The sequence below is a fragment of the Panthera tigris genome, chromosome B2, assembly GCF_018350195.1.
Source record: "Panthera tigris isolate Pti1 chromosome B2, P.tigris_Pti1_mat1.1, whole genome shotgun sequence".
Lineage (NCBI taxonomy): Eukaryota > Metazoa > Chordata > Mammalia > Carnivora > Felidae > Panthera > Panthera tigris.
In genome coordinates, this window is record NC_056664.1 from 129,240,081 (window position 1) to 129,262,885 (window position 22,805).

The following is a 22,805-nucleotide window of genomic DNA, read 5'->3' on the forward strand; positions in this document are numbered from 1 at the left end:
TTTCCCGTTATTCTCACTTCACCCATCCCCACATCTCCTAAAGAGGCCATCGACTTATTTTTTGCTTTTTATAGAGTGAAGCGAAAGTCTGTTTCAAATGCAGTTTTTAAAAAGCTTTAATAACTTCAAAGTGTAAATGTGATAAATTTACAAAGATAACATGTGAAATGTTAATTATCTAAACTTCTCAATATACTTAGGTAATTCTGACAATTTTGAAAAGCACATGTTAAGGGTTTTTTTCAGGCCCTCTGAGGGCATCAGATTTTGAAACAAATTTGGAGTCGACACAGTCTGATTGAGAGCAGTCTGTCTCCTCTTGTCTCTGTGTGTTTACACAGTTGTAATCTTTGTCAGATTATTCATAATATTTACATATTTCCATGTGCCGTTGTCATGCATATTGTTTCAATAAGTGAATCGATCGTGTCCAGAGGCCGATAAAGTGGGTGTGAGACAACGACAGAGCTCGCTGAGCCTTGGTAGTGGGTTTCTTTGGGCTTGATTAAATAAATGCACTACCCAGAAAAAGTAGAAGTGGGAGTGTGGTCTGAAATGCTTTCATTGCTTTTGAAATAATCTCTTCTGCTAATGAGAAACTGGCTTTCTAGGGCGAGTTGCATTTCATGAGAGGCTTTAATAAAGCCAATCCAAGTTTTAAATCATCCAGGAAGACATTTCTCTTTTGGCTTAAAGTCTAGGGACTTCTTTTCTCAATAGCTGCATTTTATGGAACTCATGTTATTGCCAGCCAATTGGACACTCTTCAGTTGCTTTGAAAGATGTACCGGGGGATAATGCTTTCTCTCTAATAGTAGTCGAATTTTAATGGTGGTATACATGTTCCTAGGACTTGTGTGTTTCCATAAGGGAAACAAGTCCTAATTTTTCCGCCACCTTTCCAGTTTAGGATTTAAATTGAGATTTGTTCCTACATTCTGCTGAAAGAAGTTTTGATACGCATTTGAGCTGGTGAAGTGAAAAAAATATTGCAAGCCAGTTTCCTGGAAGATTTATCAGGCAGTTTTGTTGATGTTTCTTGCTTCACTTCTCTTACCCATCACAGAAATAAAATTCCAGGCTAGGCAGCAGCAAAGGCCCTTGGATCTGTGTGAGCATGTCAAAAGCATTTTAAGAAGAGCAAAATATTTTAGAGGAAGAATTTGGAAAATCAGCCTTAAGGGATTTAACACATTTTTCTTCTCCTAATTCAGTCCCGTGTTTGTCCCTGTAAGGGAAGAAAGGTCATTAATGGATAAGATTTGCTAAGCTCCAAAAGACTTTCAGAAACTAAAGGTTTTCTTGAATACAAATCTAAAGAGAATGCTTGTTTGGAAACTGGAATGAATGTATTTAGAGTGTAAATTATACTAACTTATTTACATAAAATAATCCTGTTCTATGTAAGATTGTGTTGTCCATTTGCACGTTTTTATTTTGGAGAAATTTAATGACAGATTGGCTTGATAATGGACAGCTGAACAACTTCGAGACTTTGGAAGTTTTGTATACGTTTCTAGGAGGGCCAAAATGATCGATCAGAAATGCATGGCTGAGATCTTCAGTTGTCTTGCTACCACTTTGCTTGCATGTTTTCAACTCCCAGAGCAGGACCTGGGCTGGGATTGTCACCTTAATTGTTGTGGTGCAGAGGGCAGTTCTCTAGTAAGTGTTCCAAATTTGTTACATTTTAATCTCATAATTTAAAAGCTACAGGCTAATTCTAGTTCTTTTACTGAATTCCTCTCTAGTAGAAAATAAGGGTGTGTGTGTGTGTGTGTGTGTACGTGTGTGTGTGTGTGTGATTGAAAAAGGGGAAATGTGAACTAAAAGCCTTATTAATATATGAACTTTTTCCTTCCCTTTTTTAACTGTATCAGGAAAATGAATACAGATGAGTGTTTATATAAATTTGGGAGTATTTTTGAAATGTTTGGATGCTGGATAATTTTTCTTTACAACCTCATACTTTATTTCATATTGGTTACTTAGACTCATATTCAAACTTTGATTTGACCAAAAGATCAAATATATTATAGAAACATCAACTTATTTTTTTTTTTTTTTAAATTTTTTTTTTTCAACGTTTTTTATTTATTTTTGGGACAGAGAGAGACAGAGCATGAACGGGGGAGGGGCAGAGAGAGAGGGAGACACACAGAATTGGAAACAGGCTCCAGGCTCTGAGCCATCAGGCCAGAGCCTGACGCGGGGCTCGAACTCACAGACCGCGAGATCGTGACCTGGCTGAAGTCGGACGCTTAACCGACTGCGCCACCCAGGCGCCCCTCAACTTATTTTTATAAACATCTCCATATGGCAGGAGTCTATTTTTAGAATTTGATTTCATTTTTTATGTGATAAAGTTGAAAAATCTTACTTATCATCTGGTAAGGTGTGGACACTCATTTCTTTGTCCAGTGTATATCTGTAGAGGAACCTACGAAGTATTAAATATTTTAATATGGTTTTGAAAATAAGAAGGTTAAGTGCTCAGGAAAGAGGATAAGGGAAAACGGTATTTATTAATATTAATCCCTTAGAATTTTCCCCATTTTTATGGCAAAAATATTTGAAGTTGTAAAATGTAATGAAATTAGGAGAATTTAATATTTGTGGCTTTTATATATATTTTTGTTAAGAGCCTGGTGGAATCATTTGTATGTTAAAATTTACAAAAATAAATCCAAAGGTTAATGGGATAAATAGTTAGATTTTCTCAGTGCTCTGAACACTGATACTTAACATTATATTCCTCTTGGCGGGGCTAGTCTAGTGCTCACTGCAGGTTGATGTATGTGGCTACCTTATATTCTGCGTATAAGCTCAGTTCTGTCCCTCTTGGGCGTGATTGCAAGGTGGGGGCATTCAGAGTGTGTAAGCAAGTCCTCTTGGTTAATAAATGGCTTATATGTGGCATTGATCGATGGTAGAAAGCCTGAAATCAGGTCTGATGCTGACTGCATTGTCCTTTCTGGAAGGAAGGCCACCTCGCAGTGCAATTAACATCAAGAAGGTTCTGAGACAACAGTTTTGTTTTTCATCCAGTTGCTCCCTTTGTGTCTCAGAGTCAGTCTCCAATTACCTTTATGGATGTGTAAAAGTGCAGTCGTTCCTGGAGCTGCTGCTACGGTATTTATTTCAGGAATGACCTTTTAATTGCAAACTCTCCTTCCAGAAGAGGGTAAGGACCAGAGATATCACAGACTTGGTGAAGTAGTGGCTGAACTTCTAATGACGCTGTTAGGGATGAGTGGGGAGGTCTGTGTTGAAGGCAGCCCTTTGAAATTGATGGACAGAGGGCAGAGCATACTTGGGCCTCTGTGTTATTATTTTGCTGTTATGATCTGGGAGGCAGCCTGGCAGTATGGATGGAATCGGGACAGGCAGTGTATTTATAAAGACAGGCAGAACCGCAGCTTTCTACGCTGTTCAGATACTCCTGAGGCAGCTTTCAGAACCAGTTAGAGATTGTTAATGTGCTGTGCTGTAGGCTTTAAGCCAACAGTGACTTGCTGGTTGTAATAGAGAACGGGGCGGGGGGGGGGTGGGCAATTGAAGAGTATATGATTAGGAGTAACCGAAAGGGTAAAATGGATATTTATCTGCCATATTTACATGTATTCTGTAGTAATAATTATAGCAATAACGATAACAAAGAGCTCAATGCCAGCTCTTTGCTAAATATTCTCCAGTCATATTCACCAATCTTTACAATGCCCTTGCAAGCTGGGTGGTATTTATTATCTCTATTTTACAAGTGAGAACTCTGAGGTGAGGAGGCACTGTAATGACTTACCCAAGGTCACACACAAAGTGGACTGGGATACGGAGGCCTATTGTGTTCTGTAGCCCATGTATCAAATGGTTTCCTTGTACTTGGTGAATCACGCTGCTTATCTTCAAGAAGTTCAAGATACTGTAGCTTTTAAGGTCAATTTTTATTTCTTCTGGCTTGGAAGATGAATTTGTAATCAAAACCAAAGTTGATCATTTTCTAAAACACGGCTCTGATTTCTCTACTTGTAAAACACGGAGGTTGTATTTATAGATCAAGATCATTAAAACCTTGTCATGTCAGTCTTACTACAGGAAAACAGCTTGTGGAATAAGTAACCTTATACTAGTTTTTGTTCTGGAGGGTGTAGGACCTTGTATGAAGAGGAAGAAGATCATGAGTGTCTTTGTTTTTAGTGGATAACTTCGATTTGTGTTTGGGACATGCTAATGTCTTTATCTTGCTGAAATTATACTTAGAGAAAATGCAACAGAAAGTCTTATGTATAACAGGGTGAAAGTGAAGTGCTGGTTCTGTCCCACACATGTGGATGTAATGGTTGGCGGTGATATCCCCAGGCTTAGGGATGGACGGGAGGGCCAGCTCCCTGGGGAAGGTGCCTGAACCTTCCTCTGCTGCAGGCATTAGCCAACTCCGTCAGCCATCATCTTTCTTAGCTGTGGATCCTTGTGCCTCATGAACTACTAATAGGACTGCTATTTTAAACTCTCCCTGATGGGGATGATTGTATTTGGTACTCTAAAGGTACAAACTTTCATTCTTTTCCCTTCTCTCCTTTTCCCTCCCACAGATGAACACAATGACGTGCAGAAGAAAACTTTCACCAAATGGATTAATGCTCGATTTTCAAAGGTAACAGAGACTTTCAAACACTTTATGGTGATTCAGATGCCTCTTTCTGATTGATGGAGTTTGGTTGGAAGTGCAGTGAATTTTGCCATGAAATGTGACCTAACTCTAGAAGTCTTCTGAGTATGCAGATACATTTATACTTTATTTATACTTTCTTTATTCTCTTCTCCAATATGTTTAAGATTTAATGGTGTAAACACCTTCATGGTAATAAACAGCTCTTTATTTTTACCTGGCACTCTCCAGATATATGCCAATAGTTTGCTGCTTTTGATACTGTGAACCCTGGGTACATTTAGGAAATGAATATATCATTGGGCAAATTTTGTGTTCATTTTGCTAGATAGAAGATGATTTCACTTTGCCTGGTAAAAATCAAATTATTATTCGGGCAGCTTTTCTACCCTGTGCAGAAATGCTTAGGGATTTTTAATACCTGTGGATGTGGCTAATAGTGTTTATCTGCATTGTGGTCCCCCCCGCCCCCGCTTTTTTTTTTTTTTTTTTTGGTGAACTTCTTCACTTCTTTCCCCAGGGATCCACTCTTTCTCAGCATTTCTAACCACTTGGAACATAATCCGTGTTTTGAGCGATATTCCTTTTAGGGGCAAAGCAAACTGAAAGAGAAATTGGCAGTGCTGTTTTCAAACTTGTAATTATCCATTGGTTATTGCCATTGGAATTTGGTCCTCTAAGTTTGAAGTGGGAGGAACCGACTGAGCCACCCAGGCACCCCAAAAGCTACTTTAATTAAGAGTTATTATTTTCAAACTTTTCTCTTTGAGAAGGTTGCAGAGGTCAGGACCATAAACATTGGTATTTCTTTGAGACGAGGTGAGAATGTTTTAGATTACTTTTAGTAGCAGCAGGGCTTGAAAATTGTTCCACATCCCAATAATTACGGGTGATTATTTGATTGCAAGTGTTTTCTTTGGTTTTGCAAGTTTGTGTTGAGGGATGTTTTTATTTTGCCTCTGAGAACGTAAGGGTTGTGAAAACCGACTTTGACAGAAGGATCAAGAATATAGAAGTGCTGGGGCGCCTGGGTGGCGCAGTCGGTTAAGCGTCCGACTTCAGCCAGGTCACGATCTCGCGGTCCGTGAGTTCGAGCCCCGCGTCAGGCTCTGGGCTGATGGCTCGGAGCCTGGAGCCTGTAGCCTGTTTCCGATTCTGTGTCTCCCTCTCTCTCTGCCCCTCCCCCGTTCATGCTCTGTCTCTCTCTGTCCCAAAAATAAAAAAAAAAAACGTTGAAAAAAAAAATTAAAAAAAAAAAAAAGAATATAGAAGTGCTTGCATAATTGGTGGTTTTATGTGTAGGATTATTCCAGAGCAGACACGGGTATTTGGGGGGAAATTTTAACTTGTTCTGTTTAGAGACATAGGTAAGTAAGTAACATCCTGGGTGCTTTGGATTTGGCATTATTCAAAACTTTTGAAGTATCCATCTACATGTGACCATGTTCTAAGTAACATAGTTACAGCAACTGAGAGAGTCTGGATATGAGATACTTCATTCCACTGGTTTTATGAGTGGCCAGATACGTAAGATCATCTACCCTGATTGTTATTGAGGATGATATGGTCATTTCTAGGTGGAGCAAGTTAAGCAGACCTACTTTTTAGCAGCTTAATGTAGTCATTGGGAAAGAATTACCGTAGAGCTGATTTTAAAGATCGTTTGAAAGCATCGTAGTCTTGATAGACCTGTGTTTGGGGGACATTTGAAACGGGGCAAATTACTTTTGCCCCTAGTTACAAGAATGGAGAGAAACAGTGCAATAGGGCATGGAAAGGTGGAGGGTAGGAGAATAGAGGTGACAATTGAGAAAGAAGAATTGAACATGTTTAACTTGATGGGTATCGCCATGAATTTGGCTCAGGCAAGATAGCACCTCGGCAGTGTGGGACAGACTGTTGAATGGGAGCATCTCCCAGTAGATCTGCTTAATCTCCAGGCCCAGAGCCATCAGTGATGCAAGGCTGGCACCGAAGCTGTACCTCGTACCCCGTGTGGCTGAAGTACTCCTTCTCTAAACTTTAAAACTTTCCTCACTGCAGTTACTGTCCCTTGACTTTTTCTCCATTGGACAGTTCTCAGTGTCTTTTGAGCATTTGGCTCATGTGTCTGAATTTTCTCAAGAAATAGCTCAGTGTTTATCACTGGTCATTAACATCTTTAAAAAGACCTGAAATGACACAAAGTCGAGTACTACCAGAATTGTTTACTTAATGAACTTGATCTTTAAATTTGTACATTTATAATGTGTATATTGTTCTGTAATATTAAGTGAGGGTTTTAAGCCCCATGTAAATTATTTGCCCCAGGAAGGTTGTAATTATTGCCAGGATGGTGAAGAGACCAGGTAATTATTATCATTTTTAACATTTTTAACATTTCAACAGTTTGAGTTATGTAAACTGACAGAGAAGCTAAACGCTTATTTTGTTTGGAGAAAAAGTATCAAAAGGAGAGCTGACCCTGGGAACATTTCCTTTCAGATTACTTCTAGTAAAAAATCAAAGTAGAAGGAAAATTTGATGGTTCTAGAACACACTTACCAAAGGAATGGTGAATATTTGGATATAAGAAGACAGAGGGTTCATGGCAGTGGCATTGAACTTCATCCACATTTTTTCTTTCCTCTGGCTGTCTTAAGTCCATAAATCAGATTGCTTCCACACTGGTGATCAGGAAAGGGAATAGCAAATTTCTAGGCTGGGAGATTTCCAAAGACTCCCCATACAGCTTAATTCCATTGTGCTGGGAGAAGGTGGTTATTTGGGCATTGTGTCACTAGGTAATCCAGAGGTTTGCATGAGGAAAAAAAAAAGTCCTGTTGAAGAGAATGAATTTGATTTCATTTATTTCTTATCCATGTCCTTTGGTATATTGTGAAGTTTAAAATAGAATTATTGATTGAGTCTGCTGCTTCCCTGCAGCACGGGTCTCTTTCCAGAGCAGTAGAGCCCTTGTGTTGAAAAATGCAAACAGACACTTGACAGCATCATCTGCCGTTTAGGAATTTATTTTGAATTCTATCCCTGGATATTTCCCTCATGGTCCTCTCCCCAGCCCATCTCAATCAAACACCAACTGTTGTTGATTCCACTACCTACATATATTCAAAATGTCTATTTCCCTCCATCTTTTTAAAAAAAATTTTTTTAAACATTTATTTATTTTTGAGAGTGAGAGAGACAGAACATGAGCAGGGGAGGGGCAGAGAGAGAGAGAGAGAGAGAGAGAGAGAGAGACAGACAGAGAATCCGAAGCAGGCTCCAGACTCTGAACTGTCAGCACAGAGCCCGACGCGGGGCTCAAACCCACAAGCCGTGAGATCATGACCTGAGCCAAAGTCGGATGCTCAACTGACTGAGCCACCCAGGAGCCCCTCCCTCCATCTTTTTGACACCACTTTTTGCCAACTCACTATTATCTGAGTTAGGAAAAAACGTGAAAGACTTTAAGATGGGTTGAAAGATTAGTAGGAGTCCTGTCAGCTCAGACATCTGGCTCATTGCCTTCCCTTATCTTTGAGCTACTCTGCAACTCTGAGAGTTGTAGAAAACAGATAATAATACAAATGATTCTTATCCATAAAAATGCAAAGTAGGTGGAATGCAATTGATTACTGTCCCTTGAATAGACATGTTTTTGCATCTATTGCAAATTTATTTCCACTTTCCTTTATTGCATGTAAACAACATGCGGTCTTTTGAATTCTCCTTTGAACTGGTTATAGCACCATACTGGTTCTCTCGTTAATTAATGAGTTGAAGCCTTTGACACGTGTTGATATTACACGTGCATAAGAGTCATGATTTTACGGTTTTTTGAAAATTATCCCTGAACATGTTGTCATAATCTGCCAGCTGGTTCTACCTTGCCAGGCTTCGCCTTATCCATTCCCTTCCTTCTACTTTCTACAGAGTAGCAGGAGTGATCTTCAAGTGTAAGCCTGAATGCCCTTTTCTCTTCAACTAAATCTTTCAGTGGCTGTCCATTGTTCTTACTTGGCGTGTAAGACCCTAAATCATTGAGCCTTCCAATTTACTCCTGATTGCATTTCGCTTGACTCTCGCTTCCTCTTTATGCTCTGGCCATTGCGATGAGCCTTCTCATGGCCTCTACCCTGGCTCCTTCCTTCATTATTTCCTGGCCAACTCCTCTTATTTCTTGCCTGAGCTTAAATGTCATTTCCCGAGGGACACCTTTTCGGAGCTTCCAGACTAGGGTAGATATGCTCCGTACTCTTAAAGCATTATCCTTTGATGCACTTATCATAATTGTATTTTAAATAGTTACATCTGAGAATATTTGCTTCTCCTCTCTGAGATAGTGGTTTGCTCTGTGGGTGCAGGGATTGCCTGTTTTGTTCACTGGCACCACTTCTGGCATTTAAAAAGCACCCAGTGAGCGTTTATAGACTTAATAGATTAGTGAATAACAATGGCAGAAACATACTAAAATGCCCAATACTTTATATCCATAAACCAGTTGGAGGTGGTTATATTGGAAAGAGGTAGGAGTATAGAATTGAGTGCAAAATAGCATAAATTGTGTTATTTCATGGATATGAATACATTTTGCTGCATTTACTCACAAAAATAGACAAACAAACCTAGCTATGCAATTTCCTTATTTACCTGTTTTTTGGAGTTGTGCTGGAAAGATTGTTAAATCACCATTTGGATTTATACATATGATTCTCACATTTGCTGCATAGGATTCTTCAAATAGAATCCTCCTATTAAATTTGGTGATGAAAAATGAGATTTAAAACCTAAAATCAGCTCAATTCATTCCTTGATAAGGGATTTGGTAAAGAGCTTGAGAATATTGCGTAATATGGATCTAAAACCATCCTGTGATTTTTTTTCACTATATAAAGAAATATGATAGCTAAGACAGCATTCACTATAAATATATATTCTTTTTGCTGAAAATCCTTGTTAATATGTTACAGAGATCTGCTTTGGAGTTTGGGAATCCTGCGAAGTCACATAGCATAGAATAACTTATGGTTGTTGGATTTGAAAAATTATGAAGGGCTCACAAGAAAATGATTATCTAAAGGAGCTAAGAGTTAGGAAATTTAACACTTATTCCTGGATGTGCTGCTCATTTATTTATGACCTCAGGCAAATTATTAGCCAATTTTTCCAGGTCACTTGGTTTTTATTCCTTTAGCTATAAAACACACTTGATCATAATTACTTGCCTCATATTGCACAGAAATATTGAGGCATTATTGTGAAACATTATAGGAGATTGCAGTTACTTAGGAATGCTAAATTAAGACCCTCTCAGGTAATCCTAACTTGTGGTACCCCTGGTCTGTGGTACACATATATTTTAGAACAGAAATGGAAAAAAAGCATTGGCTCATTAAACCCACTTTATTCCATTGTCTGGTGGGTAAAGCTTGAGTGTTTTGTTCCTTCTAATTTTAAAAGCCTCTGGTTTGTTCGGGGGCCCGGTCTCCCTGGGAAGGCAGCGATGGCCTCATTGCTTCACCGCTGGGAACTTTTTCCTGCCGCCCAGCCTGCATTTTCTTTGGCTGACTTTCAGAGCTGCTCATCTGGCAGAGCTGAGACGTACAAATTGCAGAAGCTCTTTTATCAGTTTGGTGAGGTGATTCTCAAACGTGGTTTAGCAAATAAAGGTTAGGCAGAGAATATGCAGGCTTAAAAATGCTGAACTTCAGTTTGGGCAGATTTCTGCCTTTCCCTTTTCGAAGACAAAGAGGTGCAAAGTTTTCATATACGTCACAAAATTCCAAACTTGAAATTTAAATTGATGGAGGATAAAGGAGGAAGTCTCTGAAGCGTTTTTTGTTTTTTTGTCGATTTCAACATGGAGAGCTATTCAAATGTGTTCCTTTTGGAGAAAGTTGGACTTTGCTTTTAGCATCCCATTGCTTTCTACTGTTTTCATGTTGGAAGTTGATGGTCACAAAAATGAGAGTGGGAAAAGATGTGTAGGGAGCTTTGTAGAAGATGGGGCAATGAAAGCAGTCTGCAGAAGTTGGGTCCTCTTTTCAGTCTTGTGAAGGAGATAGTACAGGCTTCCTGTGTGCTGTATCGGTGCACCTACAGTAGAGATCTGTAGAGACCTATCAAGTTAGGCCCTGAGTTCACCGTTGATTTATTTTCCTGACCATGAGTATGGCAAGTCAACTAATTGTTTTAGGTGCCATAACCATTCAACTGTTCCTTAGGAAGTTTTGATTTGTATTTACTCACCAATACCTTTAAAAAGCAAACAATAAAACGCACTCTGTATTCCTAAACAGTTCCAAGCCATGTTTTGGCTACGTTACATAAGTTTGGTTTTGTTGTTGTTTGCTTTCATTCAATTTGATACCTTTTGTTTGTTTTGGTTCTAAACATTATACTTGCAACATGATTTTCACCTGGTTACTGTGGTTAAAGTAAAAGTTGTTTAGTAGGCTGTGTTTTATGTTTTGTACATATTGAGTACTTAATAAATGATTTGGACTGAGCCTATTAACATTTGTAAGTGTTAAGCAAATTTGATAATATTTGCTGGGTCTGTAACTGATGCTCAGTTTTGAGATGGATTGGCTCAGGAAAATGCCTTTTCACCCATTACCTGGAAAGGGGGGAGCAGAGGCACATACCTTGTGCTTTTCCACTCAGCCTGTGTGACCCCACCATCCCCACCTTCAGAGATGGGCTCTGACTGGTGCAGGGGTGGTAGGCCTGGGCCAGTGTAGGCTGGAGAGCTCTCAGGAGAGGATTGTTGAAGAGATGGTGGTTTTTGGGGACAGAAGCTCTTCCTGTTAAACAGCTAGGAGACACTGGACCTATTTTCAGCTGTCCCTAGCCTTAGGAAGCCTTTAGGTCCAATTGCTACACGTAGCCACCCGCCAACTATGAGTGGAGGCAGATCGGGTTGGGTGGGGGTAGTTGATGCTGTTAGTTTTGCTTTTACCATCTGTTGGGGAAATTAAAAAAAAAATCCTGCCAACAAAAAGACCTCTATTCGATATAGAATACAGAGCACACAGAATTTATTTTCGGGTATTTCTATCAGATTTGGTGAATGTAGGCAGTTGGTGAAAAACTGGAAGGTCTGGACAGAATTTCACACATTATGTAGTAAAGTTGAAGAAGGAATGATGAACACTTACCTCCTGGAGAGAAAAATGGATGCACCTTGTCTGGGCCTCTGTCTGCCTCCTAAGAGACTCGATTACTTTGACGTCATTGTTCTTGCATTGGAAAACTGGGGGGTTTATCTAATTCCTCACTAAAAAGTTGGTTCGGTTGTGTTTTTAGGGAGACACCCTAAGGGGATGGAAAGGGCAGGTCGTCTGCCTCTCCTTGATTACACAAAGGAAATGTCATTTCATTTACCTTTATATTATCACTATCAATACTGTAACTAATGCCTTGCTCTCGTCCCATGGTACCCTGTCTTTTGAGGAACTGCATTCTGCAAACATTTCCCCTGCTTTGCCGGTTGTGCATATCTGGAATGAACTGTATTGTTACAGACCTTGCCTGGTATGCACGTGGAGTGGGTTTATTCAGCCCGCAGACCTCACCTGGTTGTTTATCCATGGAGTATGCACTTGGCCCTGCACCTGGCTGCCAGCTGTGTGAGCCTCACGTGTGGTTCCCTATCATCCCGGTTTATCAGCTCCCTCAGTTTGCTTGCTTACCCAAGATCAAGGTAAAAATTTTGTTACATGCTGTGTGACTTCTGATTCTCTGAAAGATATTATGTGGGTTAGCTTGTGTTTTATAGTATTTTGTAGTTTTTAAGGCAAACACACATTTATTGCTTTGATTCCTATGTGAACACTACATAAAGCAATGCTCTGCAGTTAATTGTCTCTTGTGTGATTACCTGAGCCATGTTTCTCCAGTCCCTCACTCTTCTTCCTTTCTTCCCCTCCCTCCCTCCTTCCAAGCAAGCTTCTAAATGGAACCTTTTTCAGTTCTTAAGAACTTGTGCTGACCACCTTGAATTCTTCAAAAGAATGGCCAAGTGCCATGTGTTCACTGATTCTTTAAGTGACCATAGAATGTCTGTCTGGTTTTCTTTTGCAAGCTGTTTAAAGACCTCATTAGGCATTTCACTGCACTCATTTTGTTGTTACTCTTTTCAGTCCAAAGCAATCGTGCTTTCATTCTTTCCCTGTGGGGTGGAATCGAAAAGTTGATATTGACCATCATATGGTCTTCATTTCATTGGTGAAGCTATAACTTTAAAATTGCGATGAACCTATATTTTTCATGTTGCTTAATCTTGCGTAGAGATTCCATTCTTTGTTTTGGTCTATTATTTAATTTATGCAGTAATAATAATACAATAATCATAATGGCACAAAAATTAGGTGATAGAAGAAATCCAAAGAAAATATTCTTCAACTCCTTTATTTCTTTTTAAAGTTTCATTTATTTTGAGAGAAAGAGAAAGTGCAAACGGGGGAAGGGCAGAGAGAGAGGTAGAGAGAGAGAATCCCAAGCAGGCTCTGCACTGCCAGAGTAGACTCCAACGCGGGCCCCCAACCCACGAACCATGAGATCACCACCTGAGCCGAGGTTTGTCACTCAACTGACTGAGCCACCCAGTGGTTCTATAACTGCTTTTTTTTTTTTTTTTTTTAATTTTTTTTTTTCAATGTTTTTATTTATTTTTGGGACAGAGAGAGACAAAGCATGAACGGGGGAGGGGCAGAGAGAGAGGGAGACACAGAATCGGAAACAGGCTCCAGGCTCCGAGCTATCAGCCCAGAGCCCGACGCGGGGCTCGAACTCACAGACCGCGAGATCGTGACCTGGCTGAAGTCGGACGCTTAACCGACTGCGCCACCCAGGCGCCCCTCTATAACGGCTTTTAATTCCACTGCTTTTAATTTCCAAGAGAAAAACTATAATGTTTTTGTTATAAAATGCTTTAAAAAGTATATTTATATGTAAACATAATTAGCCAAAATGGCATTGCTCTTGGGGCTGCTCACTGATGTACTTACTGACTTTTAAGAAAATGAAGAATTATTGGGGGCACCTGGGTGGCTCAGTTGCTTGAGCGTCCTACTTTGGCTCAGGTCATGATCTTGCCGTTCATGAGTTCAAGCCTCCACATCTGGCTCACTGCTGGCAGCATCAGTGCAGAACCTGCTTTAGATCCTCTGCCCCCCTCTCTGCCCCTCCACTGCTTGTGCTCTCTCCCAGAATAAATAAATAAATATTAAAAAAAAAGAAAATGAAGAATTACAAGAGCCAATAGGGTGCTACGTTTGTATCAGTGCTGAGATTTGCGATTCATAAGTGAAAGAGTCTGGTTTTAAAAATATTAAAAGAGGGGCACCTGGGTGGCTCAGTCGGTTAGGCGTCTGACTTTGGCTCAGGACATGATCTCATGGTTCATGGGTTTGAGCCCCATGTCGGGCTCTGTGCTGACAGCTCAGAGCCCAGAGCCTGCTTTAGATTCTGTGTCTCCCTCTTGTTCTGCCCCTCCCTGGCTTGTGCGCTCATGCTCTCTCTCTCTCCTTCAAACATAAATGTAAAAAATTTAAAAAAATGTTAAAAGAAAAATTGCTTATTTCTTATTGAATTTTGAAAATAATCAACCCCTTGCCCCAAACAATCAAAAACCTAAAACAATAAAAAAAAAAAAAAATAAAAGAGAGAGATGCTAAAGCTTGCAGTATGTTATCAGAGGTTGGGGACATCAGATTCACCTGAGATTAATCAGAGAAGAATGCAAGGACATTGTGGTATATATGCTGTAGATGTGTATGTGTGTGTGTGTGCGTCCATGTGTATGGTGCACACGTGCATGCACACACATGCAGTACCCAGTGGAGATAGTAACTGAATTGCATAGGCTGCCTCAAATCCCGATTTGAAAATAGGGAGCATAAATAAATCAAAGAATAGGCAAACAGTGTCAAAGGGCTCAAATTTATTGTTTGTAAGATACCGTATCAGATATGTTAGTTGTGAAAGCATTTAAAAACTTATGTTTTTGCTCATCTCCTTATTATACTCAGTTGTAACTTGATTATTTATAATGAGATTAGGGCAGTCATAGGACAGGTTCTGTCTGTGTACTGTATCTGTTACTTGGTACAAATTTGGCAGCTCATGAGTTCCTGCTAATGTGCTCAGCATGCTGCGTTGGTCCTGGTTTTGTTAACATGTCGGTTCTGAAGGCCTTGAAGACAAGGCCTGCATTTGTCAGCCGTGGGTGTTTGGGTGGTCAGTGTCAGCCTGGCAACCCCAGGGAGGAGGCACTGATCAGCCTTCTAAATGGAAAATCCGAGTCCCAATTCTACCTCTGGTTGGTTTGCTATCGGTATAAAGAATTAGCACTTTGTTCTCCTAAGAACTCCAAACTACACTTTCTAAGGTTTACTTTCTTATTCAATATTTGGCAGATCTTTCTTCCCATTGCCACTCCTACTATTGGTGAAAAACTTGACCTTTATGATGGAAATAACTGTTTTGGGAGTACTGAAGAAGGGGGAGAGTAAGCCAGTGTCAGCTTAGAGAGAAGGTGGGGACCCAATCACAGAGGATCTTTTACTTGGAGTCTGGATTGTCTTTGCCTATAATGGAGCCCTTTGCCTGTAGTTAGAGTTATTTTGGCTCTAATGCAGAGGCAGAGGGATCAGTTAGCCTTGTCCTAGAGGCACGAACCAGAGTGGGAGCTGTGATGACAGGGAGAGGTGGTTTTAGAGCGTGTGTTTGGAAGTAGGTGAAGTGGGGAGTGAGTGGAAAAAGTAGAATCTGAAATTACTTCTTCGTGTTTTGGTTTGAGCCAGAATAATGTCTGCTGGTGTTTTGTATTCAGTCATGTTCCCTAGTCTTTGGATGATGGGGTGTGTGTGTGTGTGTGTGTGTGTGTGTGTGTGTGTGTGTGAATGTGCATGTGGTTCCTTTCCACAGACTTGATCACTCCTTCAGAGGACTCACTGTTGACTAAACTTCTCACATGCACGCGGCTATCCCTATGCAGAGGTTGCTACTCAGTCGCCCTATGACTTGGTATGCCTGTGGACACAATTTGTTTATCTGCACCATGTTTTAGGAGACTAAAAATAGCAGGAGATTACACAGATAAACTCAGATTTCCAGTTTCTTTTGAAAAGCCCAAAGTCCTGCCAACAATGGGCTGGGATTCCTCCATGGCCACTGGTGGCTGGAAATGAGCTCTAGCTTTTGCCTTCAGCCTTTGGGCTGATTCTCCGGGTGTGAAGGAGCCCATCAGGTTTGCTTCATGCCGTTGTATCATCACAAGTGTCTGTCAGTATTCATAGCCACTGTTCTCCCACAGACCCGGGCTTGTCCTCATGCGTTGTGATGACAGTTTGCTTGTATCCTCTGACACTTTTAAATCCAGAAGGTCTGTGTCCCAACTGCTGATATTAATACTGGTCCCTCTTGTCACAATGGCAGGGTTAGAGCTGGCATCCGGAAAATGCACAGAAGTATAAGGTGAAAGGGTTGAAGGAGGGGCTGGCCAGAACTGGTCACCTATGACATCGTCACCCTCTGCACTCATGTTGCCTTTTCAGTATTTAAAACTAAATGTGACCCGTGGCTTATCTGCCCCCCAAGTTCAAGATTGTGCATTTGTACTGTTTTGTGTTTATTGGAAAACTATGAGAACCCTCTCTGGTGAATGGGGAGAGTGGCCTGAACTTGGCATTTCTGCAGGGCCAAGCACAAAGAACGTATTCACCAAATATTTGTCTGATTGAGTTATTAAGCTGTATTCTTTCTGTCAGGGAAGTCTCTGCAAATCTGTCTTTGCAAAGAATTAAAAATCTAAATAAGAGGTTGACTGTCAGGATGAATCAGTTTTTAATTTTATTCAATGATGACTTCTGACATTTCCAAACAGTTTCCCAGGGTGGACCCCATATTGAGAGCCTGTGATAGGAAGGCACAGATATGCTTTAAAGTTGTGTGCTTGGGAAAAAATCATCTTCATTTGGAGTTCATTTAAATATGGTATATATTTTGTTGCTCTCTTTGGGAAGTCATTAAATACAACTCCCGCTATTCTGCCCCCATCAATGAAATATTTCCTTCCATAAATGTCAAAGTCTGGTGCCCTCGTAATTTTGGTAGCAGTTTGGCAAAGACTTGTGGATTTGGAACCAGATTTTGTAGTATTAGATCCAGGTTCTGCCTCTCACCTGTCACGTCACCCCTGTTTCAGTTTTCCTGCTTTAAAATACTATTATCAAGAAATAACTAATACATGTAAATAACACATCTAAATCTCTATAAATCTCTTAGAATGTATCTAAGTGGTTGCTATAGCTATGTCTAAGAACATTTCATATTTCCAGTGTCTGTTTTTGTATGGCCCACAAGCTAAGAATGGTTTTTGCATTTTTTAGGTGGTAGCAAAACATAAAGAATATTTCACAACACGTGGACATTATATGAGATTCAAATTTCAGAGTCTACAAATAATGTTTTATTGGGAGATAGTCATCATTATGATTGGCTCATTTGTTTCTGTATTGTCTGGGATGCCTTCATATTACAACAGGATTGAGTAGTTTTGGTAGAGACCACCTGGCCAGCATTGCCTAAACTAGGTACTCTCTGGGCCTTTACAATAGAAATTTTCTGGCCCCTGCTCATAGGGCACAAAGTATTGAATCACATATGTATAGGGTGTAAGTGGAACTTGCTCTTTGGCATAGGCTTGTTCTTTCCATTGTTCCATTAGGAGTGTTATGAGACACTCCTAAGTTGTATTTGTCATGACTGTGTAGTATTTTGTGGTGACTGCCCATGTGTATGGTGAGTGTGGGTGTGTGCTTTCTGTGTAAGTTTTGAACCACAGTTTTGGATTTGTATGAGCCTAGGTACCTTTCTTTACTCTTTGTCCAATGAGGAGATTCATAGGCTGTATTTCCCCCTCTTTGGCCATCTTACAGGTGTAGTCCTTCTGAGGACACCCAATGGGTATATACACTGATAATGCCATTACTGGACTGGGGTGGGAGAGTACTGGAGAAAGAGACACCGCAAAAACCATATTTCTTCCCGATCGCCATCAATATTCATCTGAAATTGGGAAATAGAATGAAGAATTTGAGCTACTGTTTCTGTAGGGTTTTGTTTGTTTTTGTTCTTAAAGAAAGTGAAGACATTGGTTCTACTGTATGAATGACTGACTTCCAGAAAGATAGGGCTGTGTCTCCATCATGTGTGTTTCAAAACAATGCTCCACAGGGAGGTTTTCTCCAGGTTTGTTGCTCAGGAAATGAATGAACTAGACAAGTGAGAGAGGAAAGGAGTGTCTCATCTAGAAAAATTAATGCTACTTCTTAGGCTTTCTACTTTGCTATTGAGCAACAGTGGGGCTTAGGGAAGAATCTAGGGAGTTTTCTGGTGAATTATGGCTTGTCTCATGATACATACCTACAGCACAGTGTGGCGTGCTCTTGTATATCTTGTTCATTATTTTGGAATGGGATGTAACCTTACAGGCCATCATACTAGAAGATCTTTATGAATTGATACTAACGTGTACTCAGGTTCAGAATCTGCTTTTACATTCCTGCCTGGAAATGAATTATTTGTTTTATTCATCCATTTAGATATTGTTGAAACTTTATGGCACTTTTATGACAGTAGAAACACTGAAGTGATGTTTCTAATATGAATGATAGTATCAACCATTTATTGAACATCTGTCATCTTAGTTTTTAACAGATGAGCAAATAGATGTGGAAAGGCTAAGTAAAAGGCTTTTTGTCAGTGAGGTCATCGATGGATGGACATTCATAATTATTTGTCATATATTTATATTTATATTATGCTGGTTTATGTTATTTTATTTATTTATTTGAAAATGGATAGTGGATTTGAGAAGACCTTACTTCACTGCACTTGTTATCAGTAAGTTTTTAAAAATACAATGTATTGTCAGGTTGGCTAACATACAGTGTATACAGATGCTCTTGGTTTTGGGGGTAGGTTCCTGTGATTCATCGCTTACATATAACACCCAGTGTTCATCCCAACAAGTGCTCTCCTCAATGCCCATCAGCAAGTTTTCCCTCTCCCTCACCCCTCTCCCCATCAACCCTCAGTTTGTTCTCTGTATTTAAGAGTCTCTTATGGTTTGCCTCCCTCCCTCTCTGTTTGTAACTATTTTTTTCCCCTTCCCTTCCCCCATGGTCTTCTGTTAAGTTTCTCAAGTTCCACATATGAGTGAAAACATAAGTCTTTCTCTGACTGACCTATTTCACTTAGCATAATACCCTCCAGTTCCATCCATGTTGCTACAAATGGCAGGATTTCATTCTTTCTCATTGCCAAATAGTATTCCATTGTATGTATAAACCACATCTTCTGTATCCATTCATCAGTTGATGGACATTTAGGCTCTTTCCATAATTTGGCTATTGTTGAAAGTGCTGCTATAAACATTGGGGTACAAGTGCCCCTATGCATCAGCACTCCTGTATCCTTTGGATAAATTCCTAGGCACTAATAATGAAACAACAGAAAGAGAAATCAAGAAATCGATTCCATTTACAAGAACCATATGGTTCATCAAGAACCATAAAATACCTAGGAATAAACCTGACCAAAGATGTAAAAGATCTGTGTGCTGAAAACTATCGGTAGTTTTTAAGATTTTTTTTTATCCTAGATAATCCCTCTTTGTTACTCCCATGAGTTTCACCTATATTCCTGTGTCTTGCTGTAAGATCAGAGTTACACATCTATCCCTGAAAGAGCATCTGTTTGTTTGGTGGCTAGTTCTCTGAAGTGTACTTTTGCTGGTTCAGAGAGGAGGAAGGTAAGAAAGAGGTAGCAGATGATGAGGGCCCCTTCTCCCTTTTGCTTTTACTGATAGCAGGTGGGAAGTCGAAATGTGCAAGGAGCTCTCCCTTGCTCTGCCTCCTGCAGTATTGCCTCTGGTCCCTTGGGCCATAACTCCCACATGGCGTATATCAGTTATTGTGACTGATGGAGATGATCAACGGGTCCCTGACACTATCGCTGCTCACCGGAAGGGCAGCTGGGACTAGAAAAGCAGCTTTGTTTCACACACAAATATGCCATAGTTTATTTTTTAACTGATTCTATAGTGAAAACTTTACCATACTTCCCCTCATTTCGAGTATGGGACCTATTAGAAAAGCCAAGTTAGTCATCATTAGTTGACGATACTTTATACTTAATTAAAAATGTAAAAAATCAGGAGGGGAGGAAAAATGGAAAATCCTAAATTTTAGGAAACTTCGGAATGGCTCCCTCCCTCCCCTCCTCCATTTTAGGCTCAGAGTAAAATTGTGCTTCATATGACTTTATGTATATATTTTTAAGGGAAAAGTGAAGAAGATAAAATAGTTATTAGTTATAGAATAGCTGTAGTATTATTTAAAAAAATTTTTTTAATGTTTATTTATTTTTGAGACAGAGAGAGACAGAGCATGAACAGGTGAGGGGTAGAGAGAGAGGGAGACACAGAATCGGAAACAGCCTCCAGGCTCTGAGAGGTCAACACAGAGCCCAACGTGGGGCTCGAACCCACAGACCTTGAGGTCATAACCTGAGCCGAAGTCGGATGCTTAACCGACTGAGCCACCCAGGCGCCCCTAAAATAGCTGTATTATTGACAGGCACCAGGACTGTAATCTCGGTGGGGATTTCATACTAAAGGGGGATACTTTGATACAACACGACTTAAAAAAAATTTTTTTTGATGTTTATTCACTTTTTGAGAGACAGAGACAGAGTGTGAGCAGGGCAGGGGCAGAGAGAGAGGGAGACACAGAATCGGAAGCAGGCCTCAGGCTCTGAGCTGTCAGCACAGAGCCCGACGTGGGGCCTGAACCCACGAACCATGAGATCATGACTGAGCTGAAGTTGGACGCTTAACCAACTGAGCCACCCAGGCGCCCCAGTACAACATAACTTTGATTACATTGTGCTTTGTAGTTGTCTGGTCATTTTCACATAATAGTATTTATTTGATTTTTAGCCTGTGATTTAGAGGAAGGTTAAGAGTGGGCTTAGGTTCATCAGTTCGTTAACGGTCCAACTGGAATTAAAACCCAGGCTTCCTGATTTTCTGTGTAGGAATCCTCCTATTGTTTACAACCGTCCTATCTCTCTCTCTCTCACACACACACACACACACACACACACACAGGCAAGGATCTGCCTGTCAATGGTGGGATTTTCTGGCATCAGACACTAGGGTATGTTGGTCGGTGGAAGTTGATGCTATTCATCAATCAGGGTGGAGAGTTTGGGAATTCTATAAGCTTTGTTGTTCGAGATACTGGACTGGTACTGGACTTAGATACACAGCCCGAAATGTCTTAATTGTTCAGAAATTACAGCTAGAAGTATAGGTCTAGCACCGGAGAGCAAACATTGTTGATAAAATGACGTGCTTCTGTAGTGGAAATGCTGCAAGACAGCATCATACCGTGAATGTAACGTGAGGTGATGGAACGAGAGAATCTGCACACTTTTGTTGGCCTCTGCACACAGGTGCTGTATGCCCATTTATATTTTCAGTGATTCTCTGTAGCATTCCTTCTCGGGAACATATACCATAGACAAGGCATCTGGACTTTGGCCATAGCTTTATTTGCTCCCTTTGTAAGAAATAATGCAATTTATATTGTTCATCTTAAAGCATTTGTTATGGATTTCAGAGTTTTCTGTATTTGTATTTCTTTCTATACAGGCAAAGCTGAAAAGTCTGCTGCCCATCCAGACTTTTAATTGGAAAAAATGAAACCATGCATTTATTTGCCACAGATGTATATGATTTCTGCTACTGAAGAAACTGATAATTTACTTTTTCTTTTACAGAGTGGAAAACCACCCATCAATGATATGTTCACAGACCTCAAAGATGGAAGGAAGCTCCTGGATCTTCTGGAAGGCCTCACAGGAACATCACTGGTAAGAGGGGTCATCTTTGAGAACCAGGCTAAGTGTCTCTCATCATTACTGATACTTGAAGACCCTTTATGGGTACTTACAGTGTAAAGGCCCAAAATAGGAACATTTTTAGAAAGGTGTTTTAATGAATCTTTGATAGAGTAATATTTAGGCTTTATTGAGGGCTCTATTTTTATCAAAGATAAAATTATTTATTATATTTATTACTCTCAGATAGCCCAGGACAGAATTACAAGGAGGGATGGCTATGTTAAGAGGGCATAATGTTTTGAATAGTAGAAAACACACTTAAATGTTATTTAATAAATATCTTAAAAAGCTAAGAGCTGGGGCACCTGGGTGACTCAGTCAGTTAAGCATTCGACTTGGGCTCAGGTCATGATGTCATGGTTCATGAGTTTGATCCCCACGTCTGGCTCGCTGCTGTCAGCGCAGAGCCACTTCGGCTCCTCTGTCCCTCTCTCTCTTTGCTCCTCCCCTGCTTGCATGTGTGCTCTCTGTCTCAAAAATAAGTACACATTAAAAAAAAGTTGTTAAACGCTACACATTTATTTTTATTCGGTTTTCCAGTATTATCGTCATTTCTTCATCAAACCCAACTCTATTATTTTACGTCGTAAGGTACTTTATACCCACACAGAAATAACAGTGCTAATGAAGAGTATGCATTTTATGGGTACAAACTTTAACACTAGAGGTAATAAAAGGTATAGAGAAATGCACTCCTGAAGATGAATTCCTTTCTTGCCAAAGTGTGGGGTGTTATATACTCTGCCTTTTGCCTTCCAGATGGTGGGTAAGGTACCTGTTGCAGAGGCTGATCCCTCTCTCAGATGAGATTCCCTGGCCAGTGAGGCAGAAAGTGCCTCCCAGATCACCTTTCTCCAGGTGGCAATTCCTGCCTTCCCAGGGGGGCCTTGTAATGCTACCTGGAACCTGGGATAGTGCCTCAGAATCCTCCCTGCTCTGTGCACACTGACTGGTGCACTATGAAGGTGACATGACTTCTCAGTCTTTCTGTGTCCAGCCCAGTTAAAAATTTTTAATGTTTATTTATTTTTAAGAGAGACAGAGTGTGAGCAAGGGGGGGGCAGAGAAAGAGGGAGACACAGAATCTGAAGCAGGCTCCAGGCTCTGAGCTGTCAGCACAGAGCCTGATGCAGGGCTCGAACCCATGAACCTTGAGATCATGACCTGAGCCGAAGTCAGA

At 40.3% G+C, this 22,805-nt stretch overlaps 1 protein-coding gene across 1 annotated transcript in view; it reads left to right on the forward strand.

Annotated features, from left to right (window-relative positions):
• Positions 1-22,805, forward strand: part of UTRN (utrophin) — a 514,156-nt gene that overhangs the window by 101,752 nt on the left and 389,599 nt on the right. The window contains exons 3-4 of the mRNA XM_042987266.1: positions 4,590-4,651; positions 21,503-21,595. Coding sequence (XP_042843200.1) covers positions 4,590-4,651; positions 21,503-21,595 — 155 coding nt within the window. The remainder of the gene's footprint in view (positions 1-4,589; positions 4,652-21,502; positions 21,596-22,805) is intronic.